General features: G+C 51.4%; 12 protein-coding genes across 12 annotated transcripts; 5 read left to right on the plus strand and 7 right to left on the minus strand.

Moving 5' to 3' along the window:
* The first annotated feature begins 172 nt into the window (after positions 1-172).
* Positions 173-1,911, plus strand: M438DRAFT_342190 (DUF155-domain-containing protein). The gene has a single exon (XM_029904691.1). It carries the CDS (start codon positions 198-200, stop codon positions 1,521-1,523), a length of 1,326 nt encoding a protein of 441 aa, XP_029764803.1. The 5' UTR covers positions 173-197; the 3' UTR covers positions 1,524-1,911.
* Positions 1,871-2,893, minus strand: M438DRAFT_371503 (uncharacterized protein; the record flags this gene model as incomplete). The annotated part of the gene is made up of 2 exons (XM_029908269.1): positions 1,871-1,941; positions 1,972-2,893. The coding sequence occupies 2 exons, from the start codon at positions 2,891-2,893 to the stop codon at positions 1,871-1,873; spliced, it is 993 nt and encodes a 330-aa protein (XP_029764804.1).
* Positions 2,894-3,850: 957 nt separating this feature from the next.
* Positions 3,851-4,690, plus strand: M438DRAFT_361928 (uncharacterized protein; the record flags this gene model as incomplete). The annotated part of the gene is made up of 2 exons (XM_029907544.1): positions 3,851-4,043; positions 4,099-4,690. 2 exons carry the CDS (start codon positions 3,851-3,853, stop codon positions 4,632-4,634), a joined length of 729 nt encoding a protein of 242 aa, XP_029764805.1. The 3' UTR covers positions 4,635-4,690.
* A 363-nt stretch (positions 4,691-5,053) lies between these two features.
* M438DRAFT_394248 (structural maintenance of chromosomes protein 4) lies at positions 5,054-9,528 on the minus strand (the record flags this gene model as incomplete). Its single annotated transcript, XM_029909154.1, has 5 exons — positions 5,054-5,258; positions 5,310-5,985; positions 6,036-6,235; positions 6,289-6,577; positions 6,617-9,528. The coding sequence occupies 5 exons, from the start codon at positions 9,526-9,528 to the stop codon at positions 5,205-5,207; spliced, it is 4,131 nt and encodes a 1,376-aa protein (XP_029764806.1). The 3' UTR covers positions 5,054-5,204.
* A 121-nt stretch (positions 9,529-9,649) lies between these two features.
* Positions 9,650-11,557, minus strand: M438DRAFT_311085 (putative prenylcysteine lyase). Its single transcript, XM_029902451.1, has 2 exons — positions 11,377-11,557; positions 9,650-11,317 (listed from the first exon to the last, which is right to left on the minus strand). The coding sequence occupies exons 1-2, from the start codon at positions 11,507-11,509 to the stop codon at positions 9,909-9,911; spliced, it is 1,542 nt and encodes a 513-aa protein (XP_029764807.1). The 5' UTR covers positions 11,510-11,557; the 3' UTR covers positions 9,650-9,908.
* Positions 11,558-11,691: 134 nt separating this feature from the next.
* Positions 11,692-13,993, plus strand: M438DRAFT_402470 (uncharacterized protein). The gene is made up of 3 exons (XM_029909594.1): positions 11,692-12,486; positions 12,543-12,685; positions 12,745-13,993. The coding sequence occupies exons 1-3, from the start codon at positions 11,769-11,771 to the stop codon at positions 13,819-13,821; spliced, it is 1,938 nt and encodes a 645-aa protein (XP_029764808.1). The 5' UTR covers positions 11,692-11,768; the 3' UTR covers positions 13,822-13,993.
* Positions 13,994-14,173: 180 nt separating this feature from the next.
* M438DRAFT_384260 (uncharacterized protein) lies at positions 14,174-16,132 on the minus strand (the record flags this gene model as incomplete). The annotated part of the gene is made up of 2 exons (XM_029908955.1): positions 14,407-16,132; positions 14,174-14,373 (listed from the first exon to the last, which is right to left on the minus strand). Exons 1-2 carry the CDS (start codon positions 15,653-15,655, stop codon positions 14,174-14,176), a joined length of 1,449 nt encoding a protein of 482 aa, XP_029764809.1. The 5' UTR covers positions 15,656-16,132.
* On the minus strand, positions 16,133-17,547 carry M438DRAFT_88802 (uncharacterized protein). Its single transcript, XM_029910380.1, has 2 exons — positions 17,295-17,547; positions 16,133-17,230 (listed from the first exon to the last, which is right to left on the minus strand). The coding sequence occupies exons 1-2, from the start codon at positions 17,434-17,436 to the stop codon at positions 16,308-16,310; spliced, it is 1,065 nt and encodes a 354-aa protein (XP_029764810.1). The 5' UTR covers positions 17,437-17,547; the 3' UTR covers positions 16,133-16,307.
* A 549-nt stretch (positions 17,548-18,096) lies between these two features.
* M438DRAFT_342196 (MFS general substrate transporter) lies at positions 18,097-19,166 on the minus strand. Its single transcript, XM_029904692.1, has one exon. It carries the CDS (start codon positions 19,117-19,119, stop codon positions 18,256-18,258), a length of 864 nt encoding a protein of 287 aa, XP_029764811.1. The 5' UTR covers positions 19,120-19,166; the 3' UTR covers positions 18,097-18,255.
* Positions 19,167-19,330: 164 nt separating this feature from the next.
* On the minus strand, positions 19,331-19,956 carry M438DRAFT_250054 (uncharacterized protein; the record flags this gene model as incomplete). The annotated part of the gene is made up of 3 exons (XM_029899634.1): positions 19,331-19,634; positions 19,680-19,726; positions 19,780-19,956. Coding segments are annotated over 3 exons (528 nt in total), but the record flags the coding sequence as incomplete, so codon positions are not given.
* Positions 19,957-20,100: 144 nt separating this feature from the next.
* M438DRAFT_342198 (uncharacterized protein) lies at positions 20,101-20,540 on the plus strand. The gene has a single exon (XM_029904693.1). The coding sequence runs from the start codon at positions 20,221-20,223 to the stop codon at positions 20,425-20,427; it is 207 nt and encodes a 68-aa protein (XP_029764813.1). The 5' UTR covers positions 20,101-20,220; the 3' UTR covers positions 20,428-20,540.
* A 1,553-nt stretch (positions 20,541-22,093) lies between these two features.
* On the plus strand, positions 22,094-22,665 carry M438DRAFT_265278 (ubiquitin-like protein; the record flags this gene model as incomplete). Its single annotated transcript, XM_029900011.1, has 2 exons — positions 22,094-22,202; positions 22,253-22,665. The coding sequence occupies 2 exons, from the start codon at positions 22,094-22,096 to the stop codon at positions 22,663-22,665; spliced, it is 522 nt and encodes a 173-aa protein (XP_029764814.1).
* Positions 22,666-22,728: the final 63 nt, after the last annotated feature.

Below are 22,728 nucleotides of genomic sequence, written 5' to 3' on the forward strand. Positions count from 1 at the left end.
GACGAGCTGCAGCAACCCCCGGCCATGCCAAGGCGCTTTCATCACCGTCCACGGTCCACGGTCCACCATCCTCTTCCCGATCCTCTCCCACCCCCAGGGCCCAACCTGGTCTGAACTCGTGGTGCCGTGCTCTAAGCTCGTCCACTGTGCAATATGCATGAAGCCTCGGTCGACTTTCCCACTGCCCGACAACCGAAATGGCCACACCAGCTACCTCAAACGCCCTGAACGCTGCATCCAGACTCGTCCGCTCGCACTCACGCATCCTGTCATGTCGCCTGTCCTGTCCACCTCGACCTCCCGCTGCCCTGCTCAACACCCGTCTCAAGCACTCGGATACCACCTCTCCGCCACATGATCGCAAGCCTATCAAGCGTCTCTCTCCTCGCTCGCAGAACACCACAACCTCTCTTCGTCGTGTCGCCCTCGAAGCACAGCGCTCTCGCGACTCTCTGATTCGCCGCAGTGGGAAGCATGGCTTCGTAGATCCCGACATTCACACCAACCAGGTCACGGCTTATTGCGCTGCTGAGCAGTACGACATTCCCACTGCCACCCGTGTGCTCAAACAAGAGGGTTACTGTCTTGATCCTTGGAACACTGCCTTGTACCCTCAAGTCATTCATTTCCAGACTCCCGACTACTCCACTACCGACGCCTCCGGTCAAGACTCTTCTGCCGCCCCGGGAGACGTCTTTGTCTTTCCTTCGGGCACGCTTGTCTGCTGGAATGTTCCCGAGCACGTCCAACTGAACCTATTGCATCGCCTTCTTCTTCCCGCCGCCGAGAGTCCCCATCTCGACCGTATCGAGATTGAAGATCTTGAATACATCCAAGACTCGTCTCACCATACCAGCGAAATCATTGGAGATACAATCATCCTCGGTACAAAGCCTTCCTCGACCGAATCCTCCACTGAAGCTGCGACCCCTCTTCCTTCGTCAGATGTCGACACAGTCTTGGCCAAGATCGCCTTCTCCTCAGGCCTGGCTCGCTCCACCAAACTTGCCGTACTCGAGGACCTCTTGTCTTCCTACTTTTCGAGTACCCGCTCTATCCCCACCATCTTGTCACGAGGCTCGCCGCTGCGCTTTTCAAGATCCTTCATCTTGCGCAAAACCGGCGAGCTTCTATCCATACGCGCACAGCTGAATCTATATTCTGAACTTACTGACAGCTTGCCAGACATCTTTTGGGACAGTCCCTCCTCTCTTGGCCTGAGTGCTTACTATGATGAGGTCGGACGTGCCTTGGATGTTGGTGTGCGTATCAAAGTTCTGAATGAGAGGATGGATTATGCCGGAGAGATTGCCAGTGTGCTACGTGAAAGACTGAGCGAGAAGCATTCTACAGGCTTGGAATGGCTCATCATTTTTCTCATTAGTATCGAGGTTGGTTTCGAGCTGTGGCGCATATGGAGGGAGAGACAGGAGAGACTCGATCCTGCAAGTACTGAAGCTCTGTTGAGACATCTGTTGTTGCGTGACATGCATCAACATGACTCCGTGACATGTCCACGGTGATTGTCCGATCATTTGCAACCAGAGTCACATACATTGCACGGCAAAGAAGAAGAAATGTGTGATGCAAATCGCTGTGTTTGATCATATGAAAAGCTGTCTCTATGTGCTGCTGTCTTGTAATAGGAGATGGACTCCATGCTGTCTGCGCTTGTGCGTTAACGATGCTGTCTGCGTTCTTGCGATAACCCTGCTGTCTGCATTCTTGCGATAACCCTGCTGTCTGCGTCCTTGCGCTAACCATGCTCAGTGAGGCGAACAAAAGAAACAAAGCTCAAAAGCAACAGAGCCACACAATCCTCATCCCATGACAACCGCCGATGATAACAATGTTTCATCTCATCTCAAGTTCAAAACATGATCAGAGCTGCCACCATGCACAAGGCAAGAGCAGACACGACAGACAAGACAGTCTGGCGACCTGCCATGCCAGTGTAGGTGCTCGATGGACCGGAGCCAGGTGGTCCAGATGGCACCGAGATGTTGTTGCTGGATCCTGGGCCAGTGATGACCTGAGAGCTGAGGCTACCAGTCCCCAATGGCGAGTAGGAGATAGTGTATGAGCTGCCGTTGGCAGCAATGCTGGTGGAGACGACGACGCTGGCGGAAGATGTGATGATGCCTGCCGATGTGCTTGTTGGAGACGGTGAACCAGACGATGAAGATCCTGCTGATGCCAGTGTGGCTGCCGATGACGATGTTGATGCACCAGCTGAGACAGAGCCAGATGATGAGAGTGTCGAAATTGTGGATGTCAATGATGCTGATGAGCCGCTTGATGCAGAGACTGATGATGAGCCGACTGAACCGCTTGAGCTGCCTGAGCCACCTGAGCCACCTGATGTGGTCGAGCTGATGGTAACGCCGGTTGGAAGAGAAGGCCCGCCAGAGTAGAGAGTGGCTTGGCTCGTGACGATGGACTCAGTGGAGGATGCACTGTAGCTGATGGTCGACCAGTAGTTGAAGTCGGTCGATGACGAGCCGATGGTGATGGTGGAACTGCCAGTCGAGTAGGTAGTCGAGATCACAGAGGCAGAGCTGATGGAAGCACCGGGTGTGGATGAGGCGTAGCTGGTCGAAGCAGGTGTGGTGTAGGAGCTGACACGAGTGCTGACAAAAGTGACTGGGCAGATTGTGGTTGACATGCCGATGATGGCGGTGACCATGGCGATGGATGTTGCAGAACGAGCTGGGCAGTTGGTGACATCGGGTGCACAGCTCCAGACGGTGAACTGAGTGGTCTGGTACACGGTCGAAGTCGAGACAGCTGGCACGTACTCGACGACGAGCACACTGGTGGTGACGGGGTCTCCGATGTTCTGAGCCATGATAGCCATGGCAGCCATGGCAGCGAGTGTGATGGAGAGCTTCATCGTGACGGGTTGTGTGATGGGTTCGAACGAAAGTTGAAAGTTGAATGTTTTGATGGTAAGTCGAGTTGTGCAGCTTGTTTATATAGAAGCCTGCGTGTAGAACGATGAAAGGTAAGGAAGTCGCTATACTCAACGCTCAACAATACTTGAAAGGTAAGTGCTATTCGCCATCCCCAACCTCTGACGCGTCGTTCAAACTGCCTGCAAAAATGCACGATTGTATTCGGAAAGAGCTTTGGGTCCAGTGAGAGCCCAAAATGTTGTAGACAATTCAGCGCTCTCACTGGACCTTCAGCCATCTAGGAAAACTTTGTGCATTTTTACAAGTGTAAATAGGGGCTACTGGGCTTCAGGGAGGTCTCGATGGTCCCGCTGTGCACGATTTTCATACTCTCACTGGACTCTCTGCCATTCACAAAATCTTTGCGCATTTTTACAGGTGCTCAAAACGCGGTTGCTAGTCCCGGGAGCGCACTCCGGATGGAGGTTCACGTTAAGCGTGTTGCGTTGTTGAGCTCTGCGACTGCCAATTCATATCATTTACAACGTTACAACCACTGGTTGCTAGCAGTTTCCCAATGGGATTTGTTGAGCTTCTCTACAGTTCCTTCCGAATTTTTGTTCCGGGCATGACCAAACGCTTTGTCATCAACAAGAATTTGTAGGCAACATGGTCCCATGTAGTTTCCCGCGAACGACGATGGCCACCGGTTATCTCAATGGATTCGTGAATCATGCTAGGTTTGTGACTTCTCTCTTCGGCATCCAACCTCGACTGTTGAGACACGATGGATTGAAATTACAGGAAGCGTCCACTGAGAGCGACTCCTCCACTTCCATCCTCTGCATTGTCCTGATCCCAAGAACTTTGTGCACTGCGGCAGGCTCCCGCTAGAGGGTAGGTGCAGCTGGAGTGACGAACGTAGCATCTGTAGCACCAAATGTCCGGCTGCGCGCATGACAGCACCTTCCGGAACATCGACGAGCAAACGCATCAAATTCTTGCTTGGCCAACTTGCTTTACTTGCTGCTGCGTCTCTTCTTCATATCATCAACAACATTATCAATTCGACATCAGTACCACCACTATCAACAACTCAGCTCAACATGCAGTTCTTCATCTCTACCATGGCCTTTGTTGCCGCTGCCAGTAAGTACCTGCCCTCGTTGTCTGCTATCGCGTGTCTTACTGACACACATTCCAGCCATGGGCGCCATTGCTACTGCTCAGGACACTGTCACCGTCACAGTCATCCCTGCTGAATGCACTCCTACCACTGCCACTCTCCCCGTCGTCGTCGTTAGCACTACTGTCACTGCTTCCGTCGAGAGCATCTCTTCTCAGAGCATCTCATCCGATTCCATCAGCTCCATCACCAACATCCCCATCAGCTCCGTTACAGAGACCGCCTCTACCACTCATGCCACCTTTGTCGTTGAGACTCCTGCTGTTGAAAGCGTCGCCTCCACTTCTGTCGTTGTCATTGCCAGTCCCGTCGAGTCCACCTCCAACGGCGCCATCACTTCCACTCCCACCTCATCCAAGATGGTCTCTCCTGTCGCTACTTTGATTTTGTCCGCCAGTCCTTCCTCAAAGTCGGCCTCTGCTACTGCCTCCGGAAGCGGCGTCGCCTCTGCCACCGTCACTTCAGTCCCTTCCAACGATGCCACTGTCACCGGCATGGTTGGCAAGACCGTCATTCTGACACTCCTCGCCGCCTCCCTCTTCAACTTGGTTTGATCGCACTGCACTCAAGTCCGCTGTTCTTTGTTGATGGGCGTTATTATGCCGATTCGGCTTGGACGATCAATCACCGTTACCTGGGTCTCATTACTTGTTGCAGTTTCATCAAAGGATGATAGAACCGTGTTGGAAGAAGTCAGCCATCAGGGTGGACCTTCCTGTGTAAGCATTTGGTAGTTACAACCAAAATTCTTACTTTGTTTTGACCCCGTCTCACCGTTCGATCCATTTCCTTGCACGTCGTGATGTTCCTGATGACTTGATCTCGAACGCGTTCGATAGATACAAGCAACGTTCTTATTCGAGTAGCACGTCATATCTTCCGTATAATGTTGCAGCCCCTATGACAGATAGTTCTGGCGCATGTCCAATCCAGTCCGACGCACTGTTAGTCAATCGCATATCAAAGAGAAACTGTCAAAATGGAGAATTCGTGATTTCTAGCTCCTGCTACAACAAGCCATGGTATCATAATGTTTCCAATCCTCCAAACGCCAAATGTTCACCAGTGAATATACGATCTGCCCTATACTGTTATCCACCATCTTCTGGGATCTTGCAGAACAATCATGCTGCTGCAGCTTGAATATAGTCTTTGTTTTCAATAGTTACACTCTTAGTCTGTTCACTCGTTAGTATCGCATCTTATCTCAGATCACCAAGGTTACATACCATGTGGTTGACTTTGTAAACACCGACCAATCTCGCAGCCAATTCGAACATGTTGTTTCTCAACGAGATGACGATAAACTGAGCGTTCTTCGTTCTTTCCTTGATGTAACTTGCAACAATCGAAACGTTACGGAAGTCTAGGGCGGCATCAATCTCGTCCATGACATACAGTGGAGTCGGCTTGTAGTGGTGCAGAGCAAACACCAAAGCCAAAGAACTGAGTGTCTTCTCTCCACCTGACAAGTTGCTGATGTTCTTCCAACTCTTCTTTGGCGGCATCACACTAAAGAGGATACCTTCGCTGAACGGGTCCAGACTGTCTACGAGTTCGAGCTCTGCATTGCCACCCATGGTGATCATCTGATACATCTCTTTAAGTCGCATGGATATGGTAGAGAATCCTTCCATGAAACCTTCGAGACGCATCCGCCTAAGATCGTCCAATCGCTTCTTTGCCGAGTCACGACCAGTCAAAGCCTCGTTGAGATCTGACATGCGAGACGAATGTTCTGAAACGCGACGGCGATACTCGGCCAGAACGGAAAGCTCAACTGCTTGTGATGTTGACTCCTCGAGCAGCGCTATTGATGCTTTGAGTTCATCCTTCGACATGTCTTCGAGTTCGTCTTTGGTGTACTGGGCCATAGGCAGAGGCTCGAGCTCTTCACCGTCGTCACTGCAAAGCTGTCAGCACTTGTTTTGGGCAGTTGATGCTGGCATTCTCACCCAATGTTCTGGAAGATGAGCTTAGTCAGCTTCTCCTGCCAGTACCGAAGACGCTTCTGATTCTCTGCCATAATTTTCTGGTTTTCTTCGAGCTTGTTCCGCATCTCAATCTCAATGCCTCGAGTTTCGTTGAGAATGGTCGTCTGGGTATCGAGTTCAGTTTTGAGTGCTTCGAGCTCTTCTTTCTTGGACTCCAATGCCTACATTTGGTCAGTATGCGGTGTTGTGCAGAAGTCGTTTCTTTCATACAGACCTCTTGCGCCTCTTCAGCCTCCTTGCGAAATCCTGCAGTGTTCTTAGTCTGCTCTTTGATATCGTCCTCGACCTTCTCTGCGTCCGCTGTCACTTTCTCGAGCTCGGACTGTGCTTCATTGAAGGCCTTTTCATGCTTCGACTTTTGTTTGTCGGCCTTTGCCTTGTTAATCTCCGCGTTAGACATCTCCTCCATGCGGTGATCGATCTGTTCTTTGAGCCCGTCGACTTTGGCTTTTTGCGTCCGGAGTTGCACACCTCCGACTTCCATAATCTTGTCCTGCAGCGATCTGATCTCTTCTTCGATGCCTGCAGTCTCAGATTGTAACTTCTCGGTCTCCTTTTCCAGAGTTCTGATGGTCTTTTCGAGCTCGGCAACACGCTTGTTGTCCGATTGTGAAGGTTGGCTTTCAGACTTCAATTCCTCCACTCTTTTCTCAGCATCGGCAATGTTACGGTCTAAGCTCTCAACTTCCAGTCTCAACTTCTGAGCTTGAGTTTCGAGTTCTGGTACGCGATCTTGCAGCTGCCTAAGACGAGCCTCGAGTTGCTGCATTCTTTGCTGAAACTGGCCAAACGTTTCCTCGAGTGTGTCACGATCTACCTCCAATTTGACGACCTGATCCTTAGTCACGTCGGCCACAACCTTGGAAGACATGGCACCCTTGGCGACTCTGGTACCGCCACCGCTCATGGTACCTGATTTGTCGATCAATTGACCGTCGAGAGTGACAACTCTCCAGCGTTTGGCACCATAAGCAATGCGATTTGCTTGTTCAAGATCCTTGGCAACAAGCGTGTTCTGGAGCACACTATAAAAGGCCGGTCTGTAGCGATCATGTTTTGACTTGACGAGATCGTAAAGTCGAGGCACGTTCTCCGGTGTCTGGATCACTGATAGGTCTCGCTGCGGCAAGCGGTCAAGAAGGATGAAGTTCGCACGACCGAGGTCGTTCTTGCGAAGGTACTCGATACATTGTTGACCCACCTCGACAGAGTCAACCACCAAGTTGTCAAGCGAAGGACATGCAGTCGATATAGCAACATCAAACCTTGCATCGATGGCACCAAGGTTACCGAGACGCCCATGGAACCCGTCGATTCTTCCAGACTCCTTGAGACGCATGAGTCCGGTAAGAACGTTGCCTTGTGTTTGAGTAGCAGCTAAGCTTGCGCGTGCTTCGTCGGCCTTTTGTCTAGCCCCTGAAAGCTTCGAACGCAAAGCGGGCTCCTGAGATACAAGATGATCGACCTCAGCTTGCGCTTCCTGCACAGAGCCCTCTACCGCTTTTCGCTCTCGTTTGCATTCCTTGTACTCCACAACCTTGGCCTCGCGTGTTTCGTAGAATGATGCGATCTTGTTTTCGATGTCCTGGACAGCATTTGCTCCGGCGTTGCCTCGCTCTCTGAGAATTTCCAGCTCACTCTTCGCGACGGAGATGGAAGATTGTTTTTCGTTGACCTTCGCCTTCCAAGGCTCTAGAGTCTTTTGCTTTGCTGCAATCTCATCCGAAATGCCTTGAGTCTTGCCTTTGAGGCTTTCTCTGATCTGGGTCAACTGCGCCTCTTCTCGATGCATTTCTGTTTCCAGCTCAGCTATGGATTGTGCATTCCTATTGATGTCGTCTTCGGCCTGCGTGGCTTGGGTATTAGCTCCGGAGATGCCAAATCTGCTATCCTCTGCAGTTTTCGCAAGCTTCTTAGCCTTGTTGGCGAGGAATTTCTTTTTCTCTGCATGCTTGACGGTGTCTTTGTCAAGCTTGGCCATCTCTTTCAAGATCGATTGGGTGCTCTCAGACATGCGCTCGTATTCCTTGGATGTTGTGTTGTGCTGCTTCTGCAGCCTCTTGATGTCTTCTTGATTGCCCTTGTGTTTTTCCAGTTCTTCGTCAAGCTGCTGTTGGAGTTGTTGGACAGCTTCCTGAGTTACGGTGACGTTGTCAGTGCACTCGTTGGTGTAGATTTGGTACAGGGCTGATTGCTTTGTGGCAAGCTCATTTTCGTCGCGGATGAAAGCTAGCGCCTTGTCTTTTTTGTCCTCAAGAGCGTTCTTTTCCTTCTCGACATGTTGTACCCTGGTGTTCTTCTCGGCGCAAACTTCATTGAGAGCTTCCGTTTCCGCGGCAGCCTCGTCGATGGGAGTTTTGTATTTAGATGTGCCAATGATGTCTTCAAGATATTCTAGAAGGCCATCGTCGTGCTCACTGGCAGCCTTTGGTTTCATCTGAGCAATCGACTCAACCTCACCCTGCAGAATCAGAAAACGCTTGTGGTCAAGGTCGACACCACGATCGCGCAGTAAGGTGGTAACAGCGGTAAAGTTCGACTCTCTGCTGTTGATGTAGTATTTGCTCGCATTGTTCTTGAAAGCACGTCTCGAGATGATGAGCTGCGAGTCGGCAATAACCTCGTGGCCGCCAGCTGGCAAATCCATGACCTGCTGGAAATGAACCTCGACCTCACAATGATCCAGATCAGGATAGGCAGCCGAGTTGTGGATCAGAGCAGAAATCTTGCCCTGGCGCATTTTGCTGGCACGGAAACCAAAGACAAAGAGCAAAGAATCAATGACGTTTGACTTGCCAGAACCATTGGGCCCAACAACGGAGGAAAACGAGGCATGGAAAGGGCCCACCTCCTGACGGCCTGCATAACTCTTGAAGTTCTTGAGGACGAGGTGGGTAATGACGGTCCGGGAACGAGGCTCCGAGGGAGCTTGTGAGGCAGGCATGGTGGCAGCAGCTCGGGTACGCACAACGATGTCCATGGGTTTCTCCAGTGTAGTCGTGTTTATGTCAACCTTTTGTACTTGGCTCGATGGGGGTCTGATTTGGGCTCGTGGGGTCTGATCATTCACGGCCGTCTCGGTGATGTCTGAGAGAGGTGCCGCATGCTTGAGTCGTTGCGAGGTGGGCGAAGCGGATTGCTGGGAAGTGGGTAGTATCGATGCTTCGGTCTCAGAGGCGACGGACGTAGATATGCGATTCTTGCGCACAGTACGAGCAGTTTTGGCGGATCGGCGCTTGGGTTTGGTAGGCGAGGTTGCTTCTTCCATGACTGACCCGTCGGCGACATGGTCGTGACGGGTCCGGGAGGCCGTCTGTGGTGTAGCCGGCGTGTCAGACATGGCGGACTTGGTATGGCGTCTTGAGCGGGCCGGGGCTGGCGTGTATTCTGCTTCCTCTTGCTCGTCCTCATGCGCCGTCTCGCTCGCATTTCCCTGAGACACGTCGTCGCCCATGTCCATTTCCATGTCGTCATCGGAATCGACCACTCGGCGCCTTGATGCAGCAGCCCGTCGGCTTTGGCGTGCTGGGGATTTCGCCGACATTGTGTTTGCTTCTTGGACAAGTACTCTTGCTGCCGCAAATCGACGTCTGCGATTATTGTCTATGGACCAACTTCCAAACAGAGCAAACAAACATTCGGCTGTGCCCTCCGATCGCCGACTTGCCCCGCCGCTTTGACCCCTCCTTGCCCTCCTCTCTACCCGACAATTGCACTTCTCACCACAACGTTTCCATCATGCATTTCAGCTGACCAATCTGATACTGGAGAATGCTTCTGGTCTCTTGACTGTGTCGGACTGGTGTGCATTTGATTCTAGACTGCTAAATCTGGTCAACTTTCCCAACCATCTACCATCAACCGGGCAATATTCTTGCCCATCAAACTGCTCGTTTCCATCGTACTTATGAAGCTCTCAATGCCTGCTGTATACCAAAGTCCTTCGTCCAGCTGAAGTTCTTCGAATGTCACTCGCGGGTACTCGTATGGGTAGCTGTTCCACACTTTGCGGTATTGCCAGCTGATATCCTCTTTGTCGATCGTCGCCTTTTCAGCTAGCCCCAGTATGTTGGCCAGGAACGTGTCATTGAGCGGAGCTGGGGAGAACACTTTGTAGAGATATTCAAGCTCGCCTCTGCCTTCGCGCGTGTCCATACTAGGTCGTAGAAGCGATATGCTAAAGAAGCCAGGCAGACCTACCCCTTCTGGGCTGCTGCCATGATGCTCGCCTGGGGGCAGCGTGGTAAGGACGACCTGTGGCACCAGTTTCTCCGATGACAAGTTGAAAGCCCTGGGCGAGAGTGCGTGCTTTGAAGTGAAGAGTGTGACGTGTAGTTGTACATAAGGAATTGAATCCGGCAGATGACGAGGTTTCGGATCAAAGTCGATGTCCGAATATTGCAATGGTCCTGCCAGAACCACCTCGTCAAATATCTGTTGATCGAGTGCTTCTGTTTTTGATCCTTGCTTCTTCGTCGAGATGGAGTACTTGTTGTTGTTGAGCTTGGCCAGCCTACTAACCGTCCTGTTAAGGTGGACAGTTGCTTGAGCTGCTGAGAGCATATTTGAGAATATCTGCCAATTACCTCCGTCGATTGCTTGTGCTCCATCAGTCGCCATGCAGACCATTGCTTCTAACCCATGTAGTAAGGGCAGATTTTGTGCATAGTTAACTCGTGTGCTTGCCTGCACGATATCTTGAGCAAACAGCTTGCCGATCCCGTTCTGCTCAAGAAATTGCTCTCCGGTGGAAGCAGTAGCAGCCGTTAGACCAAGGTCGTAGGCCACCTGCGAAAGTGACTTCCAGGGAAAGTATGGCTCTTCATACATCTTCAAGAACTTCCCTACTGTGGCTTTCATCAAATTTACAGTCTTGAGGGGCGCAAGACCGTACTTCCAAAATAGCTTTGCAGTGTCCCACCAGCTTCCGCCAGCGGACTGTATGTAAACAAAGTCTCTGCCATTCCATACACCAAGCACGGGTCCTTTAGAACGGAGCTCGCGGATTCCAGATGTCGACAAGTTGAACTCTTTGGCAGCATCAACGAGGTTGTGGTTGACCTCAACAAATATGGATGCACCAAGCTCGACTGGATTCTGTTCGTCTCCATATACGCCGACTGTAGTTGAACGGCCGCCAATATGGCCGTCACGCTCGTAGACTGTGATGTTGAGAGAAATGCCTCGCTCCTGGCTGTATTTTCGCAGGAAGTATGCTGTTGAAGAGCCTGCGCTTCCGGCACCTATCCAGGAGAGCGTCAACAACAAGATTGATCTGCACTGCTTGACTAATTTTACATACCTACTACTGCGACATGCTTAGGAGTTTTGAAGCCCACGGTCGCATCCTCGAGGACGAGTTGATCTGTGGCCGCCAGCACAGACTGCGAGTGTGCAAGACAAAGGACAGTGGCAATGATAGTTTGAGTCTTCATGTTTCATGCAATACAAGTTTCCAGACACGATGAGCAACTCAGCGCTTGCGATAAGTAACACTAAAAGGTCTCAAGCTACTGATTTAAGTGTTGCTGTATGCATTGCAAGCTGACGCCAAGCATCTGGTCGTTGTTGACAGAATAACAACGCCAAGCGTCTTCCTTCCTTTGTGTTTCCGACACACATTTGTTGTCTCCAGATAGCTGCAAAAATGTACAATGGTCGCAGGTGCTAGACAACGCTCTTCGAGAAGTCATCATGGACTATCATACCCAACGTGCGATGGCTCAAGTCGTGCACGCAGCAATCGACAGCTTCGTGCAGAGTTCTGCTATGAAAGTGGACTGGATAAGGCGTCAGAGCATTGTTGACCAACTACAACAATGGATAGATCTTAGTCTCACCCCTACAATAGTAGCAAGCGGTGTATGTATAGCGCCAAATGAGCTGACGGACTGGAAACTCACCATAATGGAACGTTTGGCCAAACAAAGAATCAGACACCTTCTCGACTACGTCAAGGCCTGGCCCCACTCGACTGGAGCGATACTGGACCTGAGAGAGTGCATACACTCGTCAGAAGTCAAGATTCAGATTGCCACATCCTTCACGCAACAGCTAAGTCGTCGTCTCTTACATGCTGGTGTGACAACCTCGGAGCTTCTCAGCATATACATCAATGTCATCATGGCATTCAAAACACTAGATCCTCGGGGTGTGCTACTGGACAAGGTGGCTACGCCTTTACGCGCCTATCTCAGGCATCGCGATGATACCGTCAGAATCATTGCAGCAAGCTTCTTAGCAGACGTTGAGATCGAGGGGGACAACCATATCAGCACTCCATCCGACGAGGTCTGCAATGAGCTCGCCAGAGAAATAAATCTCACGGAATATCAAGCACACCATGTAGAGCACAGAGGACTTGATTGGGATGACATGGAATGGATGCCTGACCCAATTGATGCTGGTCCTGGTCAGTCTGTCGAAACATCTTGGTACACATAGTATGCTGACTACATGTACTTGCAGACTACAAAAAGTCCAAAAGTGAGGATATCATGTCTTTCATGCTTACGCTCTTCGAGCAAGCCGACTTCATCAAGGAGGTACAATCTCTGCTGGGAGAGCGATTGCTGAGCGTGGGCTACGACAATACCGAGCTCGAGAAAGAGGTTAGTGTTTGGTTTGGACAGCTGTCCCTGAATTGAATTTGTACTTACTCGTTTTACAGATCCGACTTGTAGAGCTCTTCAAAACTCGATTCGGTGCGGATCGGCTCCAGTCGTGTGAGGTCATGTTGCGTGACATACAAGATTCGAGACACATTAACAAGACGCTTCGTCCCAAGAAGGATTTCCCAACACTGGAAGAGGTACATGCTGCCATTCCCGAACCGGGCATACATACTCAAGCGCTCATTGGCAAATTCAACGATCGAGTGCCTCAGACGGATTTGGCTGGCCAGAAGTTTATCGCTTTGATCAAGTCCGCGGCTATCGCAGACAAAGCCTCAAACATGCTGTATCCATCGTCCGAACTGTCCATAATTGGTTCGAACGCCAACGGCGAACCATCTGCAGACTTTTATACCCAGATTCTGTCTTCCTTCTTCTGGCCGAGTCTTCGGGAGGACGAGTTTGCAGTACCGGCTCCTATATCGACATTGCAGTCACGTTTCGAACAAGATTTTGAGCGTGTCAAAAATTTACGCAAGCTGCACTGGCTATCTGCGCTGGGCAAGGCCACTGTTGAACTTGAGCTTGAAGATCGAACCGTGAAGCTCGAAGGAGTCCAGACGTGGCAGACCAGCATCATCTATGCATTTCACAATGACAACGATGAGTGTCCGTCCGAAGGACTAGTTTCAAAATCTGTACAAGAGTTGGAGGCGTCGCTTTCCATGGACGAAGTGCTAGTCCGTAACGCACTCTCGTTTTGGGTGGGCCATCGTATCCTAGTCGAAACCGAATCAGACGTCTTCACGGTGCTTGAAAAACTGCCATCGGCTGAGGAAGAGGGCGCTACAGGCCCTTCTGCACCTGTACAGATGCAAGCCGATACGGCAATCTCGGCAGTCAAGACTCAAGACGCAGTACTCCAAGACAACAAGGCCATGTACGAAATGTTCATTGTGGGCATGTTGACGAACGGAGGTGCCATGGATGCGACACGCATCACAATGATGATGAAGATGGTAGTTCCGGGTGGCTACAACTTTGGTGAGGACGAGACGAAATGGTTGCTAGCTGGCTTGGAGGAACAAGGCAAGGCAGTCTCAAACGGCAGTACTTACTCCATTAGAAAATAATGCTATCAAGAGTTTTGTGAACTATGCCGCAGAGATCAAGGTATGCGCCACTGGCCAAAACGACTCGTTTTGTGGGACCAGCTTACGACGCACATTTGACAACGCAAATAGACTGTAGAAAACATTGTAATTTATGATTAAACATATCGAGATCAGGCACAAATAGAAGCGTAGCAGCCGAGGACGAACTGAAGATATTACCAAGAAGAGCAACTCCCACATCGCTGTGGAGGTCAAGAAGAAGCGAAGAATCGGCAGAGAACACCAACAAGAGAAACAACGACCCTTCATCCACCTTTCAGATACCTTCATATCATCGCCAATGAACGTATAATCTTACCGCTGACACTATCTAAGCTTTGCCGTTTCTCTTGTAGCCACCGCGGTAACCTCCATAGCTGCCGCCGTTGTTATAGCTCCATGAGCCGTAGAAAGGAACGGTGGGCAAGGTGGGAGGAGCTGAAGGAGGCTCGGTGACACCGCCGGCCTCTGAACTTCCAACACTGGAACTCACAACGCTGGTGACAAAGGAAGAAAACTGAGAGTAGGGTCCTGTGGAGTGGAGCGGTATGCTTCGAGAAGGACGTCGAGTACCACTGCGGTTGCCTTCGCTAGTCGAAACAGAAGAATCGGCCGAGGAAGAGCTGATTCTTGTAACAGGGCTTGCAGCCGAAGTGGAAGATCTAACAGGTGCAGTCCCAGTGCTACCATAGGAGATCAAGGTACCATTACGACCACCCGAAGAATATGATGCAGTGAATGTGCCCGAGGACAAAGTTTTGTTACCTGCAGACGTGGTGACGGGACTGGCCGTGCCGCTACGATCACCACCACTAGAAGAGCCTGAAAAAGTGCTAGAGTTGGAGATTGTGACTGATCTGGTGGTCAGTGGAACCGTATTGGTGGTGACTAGCGTGAGCGTGATCGAAGAATTCAGGTGAATGGTAACGTGAGTAGTGGTAGCACGAGCTGAACTCGAATTAAATACGGAAGTTGTCGCCGGCGAGTTAGGTGAGCTCGATGGTGTAAAGCTGCTGAACATTCCGGTACCCGGAACATATGGAACGTAAGGAGACCAGGTAAACGAGGCAGCAGAAGATGTTCTGTTTCTGGGGGCAGAGGCTGAGCCAGTTCCTAGAGAGTAAGAGGTTGCGGTTCCAGGAAGCGAAGTGCTGTTCATGACCGTGACAGGTGAATCAGGGGAGGAAGAAGGTGTCAAGGCGGATGTCAAAGTGATCGTGCCGGTCACGAGTGATGACATGATGGTTGCGTTGGCGCTGTAGGAGACTGAGACCGAAACACCAGACCTCACATCCGAGGACGAATCAGGGCTCTGAGGTGGCAGATAGACGGTAGTGACCATAGTCGTGACGGCGGTAGTAGCAGAATAGATGGTTGTGACAGCTTCTTGGGAAGAGGTGGTGCTGTTTGGAAAGTAGACCGAGGACAAGATTGAAGAAGAAGGAGAAGCAATGCCACTCCTACCCGCATCGGATGAAGAGGGGATGAAGGCAGTACCACTTGGTCGAGAGGTAGTTCCGCTTCTGCCTTCATCGGAAGACGATGGAACAAAAGCAGATGATGATCCAGTTCCTGTGGGACCCACAACCGCTGAGCTGAGGTTGAAAGTCGGGAAAGGTGCTCCATAGGATACGCCTGGGTATGGACCAGGAGGTGAGCCTGAAGGCAGTCCTGTGGGGCTGAATAGAGGGCCTCCGCCAGTACCAGTCGGGAAGCTGCCATATGGAAGTGGTTCATATGCACAATCCGAGGGCAGTTCGTTGGCCAGAGCTACTGCAAAAGCACAGGGAAAGAAAGAGAAAATCTTGAGCATCTTGAAACGATTGTGTGGAAGAAGATGAATGAGAGACTATTGATGCGAACTGCTTTTCAGATGGTTTTCTCAGCGCAGAGTATGACCTACTTATACATGAAAGCGTATTCAAGGGTCATGTCTATGGCAAGGGCCGACAATGCTCGTTTGGCTTGCTTCCTTGCCTTGCCAATGTCTCTGGAAACAATCGAAGTGATTGCATGGTGTAGTAACATCTGCGGGTCGCAGCCAACTTTCCTTCTCCAGGGTGGCCTGCAGCTGCCTGTGTGCTACTATGTGTCATGTCAGGGCCGCCCAGATTAATGGCGTCGGAACCTTGCTGAGCTGACCTGTTTCTTGCGTAGCACCACACAAACGGAAAACGACATCTGCACTGTGTATGCAGCCAGTCGCTGTTTCTGCGTTAAACTTTTTCATTGTGTAACCCCAATACTGCCTGCATCCCTTTTTGCCCCTTCCCGCTTGCCGTGTTCGACCTTACAGGGTTACACGGCACGTTGATCCTGACTTTTCTACAGATGATAATCGCTTGTGGTCTACAAGACGTAGAGTTCAGCACTCCTTTATTCAACAAAACGGCTTGGACTGCAAAGGGGTAGTGCAATATCAGAGTGGCTGCATGAACAATTAGGTATGTAGGTATGGACAGGCTTCACTCTTCATTATTATCATCATCAAAGGGGCTTCGTTCGCCATTCTGAGCATTGTTGGGTGAGACTCGCAACAAGACAGTCTCCTTTGATTGTTGCTGTTGCAGCCTCTTCCGCCTTCGTGGGGCCGGCACCATAGGCTTTTCCTTCTCAACTTTTGCGCTGACGTCCAAAACACTAAGACTGCTCTCGCCCGCCTCGGCGAGATTCATACCCAGCAAGCGCTTGGCCACATGAGCATCTGTTGGAGGGCTGACTGGATCCTCATGGTCCGACTCGTCTCTGATCCACGCAACTTGTCTACAGCGTGATACCAAGCGCACAACGGTCTCGTCAACCGGGGAGAAATGAAACGAGGATCTGTTCACGAGCAAGCAAAAGAGTTTACGCAGCTCTTCGCGCTTGTAGTGAGCGTTTTCATGGGCCAATTGGGTATTTTTGAGCAGTGGACACAAGACACGCAGGTATGTATGGCGAAGGGCGCGCTGGCCACCGCCATCTTTCGGCACATCGGAGTGATCCTCGTCGTCGGAACCAGGGTCAAGGTCTAGAAGATTGCGGATGATGACGTCAACGAGGACGTGCAGGTCGTTTGTGTAGAAATATTCAAAGGTAGGAGGTGTGGTGAAGAGGAGGTATAGCAGCTTGAGAATCAGCAGCTGAGGACCCAATGCGGATTCACGATTCAACAGCAATATGAGGTTTTCGCCAAATGTACGATAAGCTGGGCCGTGGTTGGAAAGGACCTTGATGATGCGGTTGGTCAGGGTTGGGTGTGATTCGGGAGAGACGGCGTAGCACATGTATTGCTCGTTGAGAATGAGTAAGACACGGATAGTTGGATAGTGGTATGGGTCGTTGGCGTCGTTAGACAGCTCTTCGATAAGCTCGAACAGGTAGATGACAAAGGCGTCGTCGACGGTGGCTGTGTTGGAGAGGTTAGAGTCGGGCATTGGAAAGCAGGGCGTACGGCAGGGAAGGTGGCTCACCGAGGTCGTCAAGGGACAGACGCTGTATTCTCGACATGTCGCAGAGCAGCTCGAGCAGGAGACGATGCAGCCCCGTGCTGTCGTCCTTGTTGCCCTGGACCAGGTCGAGCAGGCGGGCAAAGGCGCCCTCGGTCTGCATCATCTCAAAGACGGCTTCATCGCTGCGGCCGTCGTAAAGCAGCACAGCCGTGACAATGTGCAGCACCGGGGCATGCTCCTCCTACAGCGGGCTGTCAACAGTGGCTCGCGTCCGGGAGTCCATGCGGGGGCGTACCTGCAACAGGCAGTAAACGAACTGTCGGCGCACGTAGTCCTTGTTCTGGAGGAAAAGCGGCGAGTCGATCAGGCGGTAGCAGCAGCGCGCAATGTCGTATTCGGTGTCGAGGAAGCCGTCGGTCGACGCCTCGAGGAAGGAGCGAAGGCAGTCGTCAATCTGCTCGTGTGTCGTGCATTGCGTCGACACGACCGTCTGCACACGCTGCCAGAAAGCGCCGCTCTGGTCGTCGTCGTGGTCGGCAGGTTGCATCTTCTCGCTGGCTTCAATCGCCCAGCAGAAACGCACCGCTATCGGATACTCATCGCTGTCATGGAGCGTGTTGGCAACTAAACAAGATCCCAAGCCTGTCCGCCGTCATGCCCGTCCTTGCCGTCCTCCGCCGCCCCCACACTCGACAGCCGCCAATCCTGTCCGAGTCACGCCATGTCACCTACTCGTACTCGACATGACTTTGCTCTACAACCAACTACTGCTCTCCGTCTCTCTCTTCTCTTCTCTTCTCTTCTCCTCTACTCTGCTACCTCGCTTTTGTCTTGGCCATAATCCGTGATATTCGTTATTCGTATCTAATCTTGTTCTAACCTTCCCGAACGCCAGTGCCATCCTATCCTAGACCCGGTCTACTCCCTGACTGCCTTGTCTTGTTATTAACATTCATCGAACCTTCCGTCTCTATCCAAGAGACTAAACCTTGTCATCGCCCTCGCTTCTTGATCTCCTTCTGCCCGTGACAAAGACTGCCATGCCCATGCAGATTGCACTCAGCAGCAAGCAAGCTCCACTCCATATCTGCACCCCGAGATAGGTTTCGTACTCGGAAACCAAGTGTCCGGCAATCACCGGTCCGACCAACGCGAATGGTGCTGCTGCAGTGTACATCATACCAGTCCACTGCCCAAGCTTGGCCTGTCTGCTTGCATCTGCTCCGAGGATCGCTGCCATGGACGCCGGTGGCAGTCCAATCACACTGCCCGAGAAGGCTCCAAAGAGGATGGCGAATGCCAGAGCGGGCGCCAGTGTATTGGCAAATGTCCACAAGAACAAGCAAAGGATGCTGGATACGATTGTCACTGTCATATGGACGTGCAGTGCTCCGAACCGATCACAAAGCCAGGCAGAGCTGAGCCGACCAAAAGTGCTGCAGCCGTTCATGATGCTCAGCAACCAATATGTTGACAGAGTTGATTGCGCTCCCGGAGGTGGCGTTCCCTTGTGCGCGATCCCGTTGGTCGCGGCCCATTCTTCAAGATTGAAGAACACACAGTAAAATCCGAGGAAGAGGGCCGAGATCGACGCCGTGAACCAGCAGAAAGCCGGATCACGGAAGGCTGAAGTATCGACCCAGGTTCTCTTGGACATCCACTTCTCCGGCTTTCTGAATGTATGGGCAGGATTAGGTCGTGCAAGCAACACTGCTGCGAAACTTGTAACGGATATGACGATGGTGACATATCGGACGGCGTTGTTGAACCCCTGAGAGGCAATAAGGAAGCGAAGCATGACTGGCAAAGTAAGCCCAGCTACGAGATAGTAAGCACTGATTGTCATTGATCGTTCATTTCATGCGGATATGCACTTACAAATGCTTGCTCCTGAAGCCACGATGCCAATGGCGAACCCTTTTCTCTTGTGGAACCAAGTTGCTGTTACTTTGGAGTGTCAGTATACGAATGTGAGTGACGTTTGGAAGAGCATACTTTGTGAGCTGTTGGACATTGTCAGCACCCTTGATCATTGACTCAGATTGGATGGCGACGTACCTTGACACGAAGAAGCAGGCCATACCCAATCCGGTCACCAGGCCTTGTGTCAACCAGGTCAAGCCGTAGTTGCCTTGATTCAAGCCTCCGTTGCCGTTGGAAATGCTCAGCATAAACATGCCAATGGTGATGATAACTGATCCGGCCAGTAACAACTGGCGGCTGTGATCTGCATCCAGCAATCGACCGACGATGAAAGAGAAGAAGAGGACGACAAAACATTGTGTTGAGCCGATCAGATTGCTCAACAAGATGTCGTCGCCCTGGAAAAGTGATTCGGAGTAGTAAGATGCAAAGGTTCCGCTATGAAAGTCAGAGCGGTACGATAACATGGTCAGGATAACGTACTAAGCATTAACACAGCCCCACGAGTTAAACATAAGTAAGAAGCCGCCCTAACAGTGTTAACAAGGTCCGCCACTAGTCGTAGGTGGTGCAGCTAACATACGAACAAAGCTGTGTACGGCCGCCATCCCGAGGGCCAATTCTTCTCCCTATCTTCAACCGTGGCCGAAGGGGATAGTGTAAGGGAACCCAGGGCAGAAGGCTCATACTCTTGTTTCTCAGAAGAGTCGGAATCCGTCCTCTGGCCATCCGGAGGGCCGTTTTGAGTTGAGTGAGTCATGTCTGAACAAACAAGAGGTCCTGATCTGTCACAGAAGCAGAAGATAAGTAGAAAGCAGGAGTTGCCTGAATTATCAGAGAAAGACTATCTGGAATGGCCGAGCAAGCTGCTGGATGATATTGCAATCCTTCGGACAGACATGGCCTTCTTTATACACCCCACGACCCCGGCACCTGCACGAATGCACTGCCAGTTTCAAGAGCACGTTTGCAAATCAAGACGCGTCAGAAACACCGACGACGATTGTGATCGCCCATATCTCTTATGCGGGCCAAGGCATTAGATGTAACAGCCAAGGACAAGCCATCCCGTCGACAAGCAACAAGAAGAACCAGTCAGCCCAAGATCGAGAGGACCCCGTTATCAGAGTCAAAGACAATCGCCAAGCAGGGGACAAACCCTACAGACCGCTCAGGTAAAAACGCTGGGAAAAACAACTCTTTCTGCACTGTCGAGGCTTGGCCTGTGTAGTGCGCACTCATCGGAATGTGGATTGGGATTTGAAGCGTCCAACCGGAACGAGAGTATGGAGCATACCCCGGGCAAGTCGCCGAGCGTAATGCCAGAGAGTTTGTCCGGCGGTGCGTCCCCTTGGTCGTTATGAGACAAGCAGAAGATGATCAAGAAAGAGAGCGTTCAATCCGGGGAAGAAGTGGGTCTACGTGTACGGAGAAGGGGGGGCTGAGTGTCTGTGATAGCCTTGGCAGCCAGCGGTTGAGCGATTGCTGCGGACGCGGAGAAGATGATATACACATGTGCATGACGCTTGAGTAACGCATCATGCTTGGATGCCTCGGTGTGTGTTACAGCGCTGGGTGTTGCAATCTCGTAGGAGGCGAGCGAGCGAGCAAAACAACAGAGAGAGGCTTGCTCCGCTCGCCAAAAGTGCGGTGGCCGGTTTGCGGCGGTTTGATACCAAGCGCACGAGGTTCTCTTGTTCGTCGCAGGCGAACTTCACTCTTCCTCCTGGTAGGGCGACTATTGCTAGCTATCAAAATGCAGGATGTTATTGTGGATTAGGAAAAGGTCCACTGGAAAGATGAAATGCTCGAGCTCTTATTGAGCCCTCTTCGGATCTCCAATAGCACTGCGCATTTCGATAGCTACATAGTCTCCACAGCATGTCAGAATCTAATGTGTGAGCAGTGTTTATGTGCGCTCTACAACGAAGCACGGTGAAGCCTCTACCGGTTCACCTTGCGTGGAGATCCGGGGTCTGGGCAGCAATGCTGGGGTCACGGCTTCTTTGGCTTTTGGTATGATTGCAAATGCCGCCATGGCAAAGGTGCATTGATGCGAATTAAGTGTTGATCAAATATTGGCATGTCGTCGTTACGGGCGTACAAGGATTCCAAGATGCCAATGCCAGACGATCAAAGACAAGCAGATTGTTGAAGAGTCAGTTTTGGCTTGATGCAAGATAAGGACCTGAAGACGTTTACCCGGCGGGTGGCTGTGAGGACCTCAGAGTTGGAAATGATGCCACAGGGTTCTCGCCGCCGCTGGACTTCATATCCACAGAATAGCCTGAACCAAGGAGCATGTGCATGACCACCGTGATGGTTAGACTTGACACTATATACCTGTAAATCACCGAAATGTTTCGAACGATCAATCGATCAACCCTGTGCCCGGTACAGCTAGTGCAGTGGTGCTGATGTGCTATGTAGTCGGCAGAGATAATGTGATAGACGGGAGAACAGAATCGAGACTAAGGCTCTCTCGACTGTCAGAGAACCACATGTCGCCATCGAAACCCGCCATACTTCGCTCTCCACAGATGGATAGTTGATGAGAGCGAGTGTCCATCGACATTTCCATCTCTCCGCTTAGAGCCTTAGACGTACCAATATCGTAGAATGGGACAGTACCGGTAACTCGAGACGCTCGGAGCATCGGGCCAATCTCACTAAACGCCGACCTGTGCGCCTGATCGCGTCACTCCGTTGCCTCCTCGTCCTCTCGTCCTCCTATTCTCGCATCTTCGACCAACTCATCCTTTGACTCGAACCGATTCACTACTCTCACCCTTCTCGTCTGCTTCCGCCACTCGTCCAACACAAGCCAGTTCTCCTCCTCGTAACCTACAATCAGAAGCATCCGTTCTTGTCACCCGCTCGTCATCACAGTCATGGTCATGATGCGCTCAAACAGCATCTCTTCCGTCTCGTCCCTGTCGTCACGCTGCTCGACAGCAGACCCGGAGCCCAGCATGCAAATCTTCATCAAGAACATCGCAGGTGACAGTACGTTTCCTCATACCCTCATCGGCGACTCACGTGCTCACCTCATACAGCATTTGCCCTCGAGGTACCCGAGTCAACCTCGATAGCGACACTCTCATCTCTTCTTGCCATCCGTACGAATCTTCCCGCCCAGGACATGCGCCTCGTGTATGCAGGCAAGCATCTTGATTCGTCATCAAGCACACTATCGGACTACAACATCGGCCGGGAAAGCACTCTACACCTTGCGCTCCCATTGCGGGGTGGAGCACCTAAGAAGATTCGTTGCCAGTTCAAGGACTGCAAAGATGCTGCTCAGCGCATTGTCGGAGATTGTGGCTTCTGCAATGGCCACTTCTGCGGCAAGCATCGTATGCTCGAGAGCCATGCTTGCACTGGACTCGAGACGTGCAAGGAGGAAGAGAAGCAGCGCAACCGTGAACGCTTGGAGAAGGAGAGAACCGTCGCCATCAAGGGCATCTAAGCAACATCATCAAGGATCAGGGCAAGCGTGTTTCGGCAAGTCATCATGGGATTATTGGGAGCG

The sequence above is a fragment of the Aureobasidium pullulans genome, assembly GCF_000721785.1.
Source record: "Aureobasidium pullulans EXF-150 unplaced genomic scaffold scaffold_2, whole genome shotgun sequence".
NCBI classification, from domain to species: domain Eukaryota; kingdom Fungi; phylum Ascomycota; class Dothideomycetes; order Dothideales; family Saccotheciaceae; genus Aureobasidium; species Aureobasidium pullulans.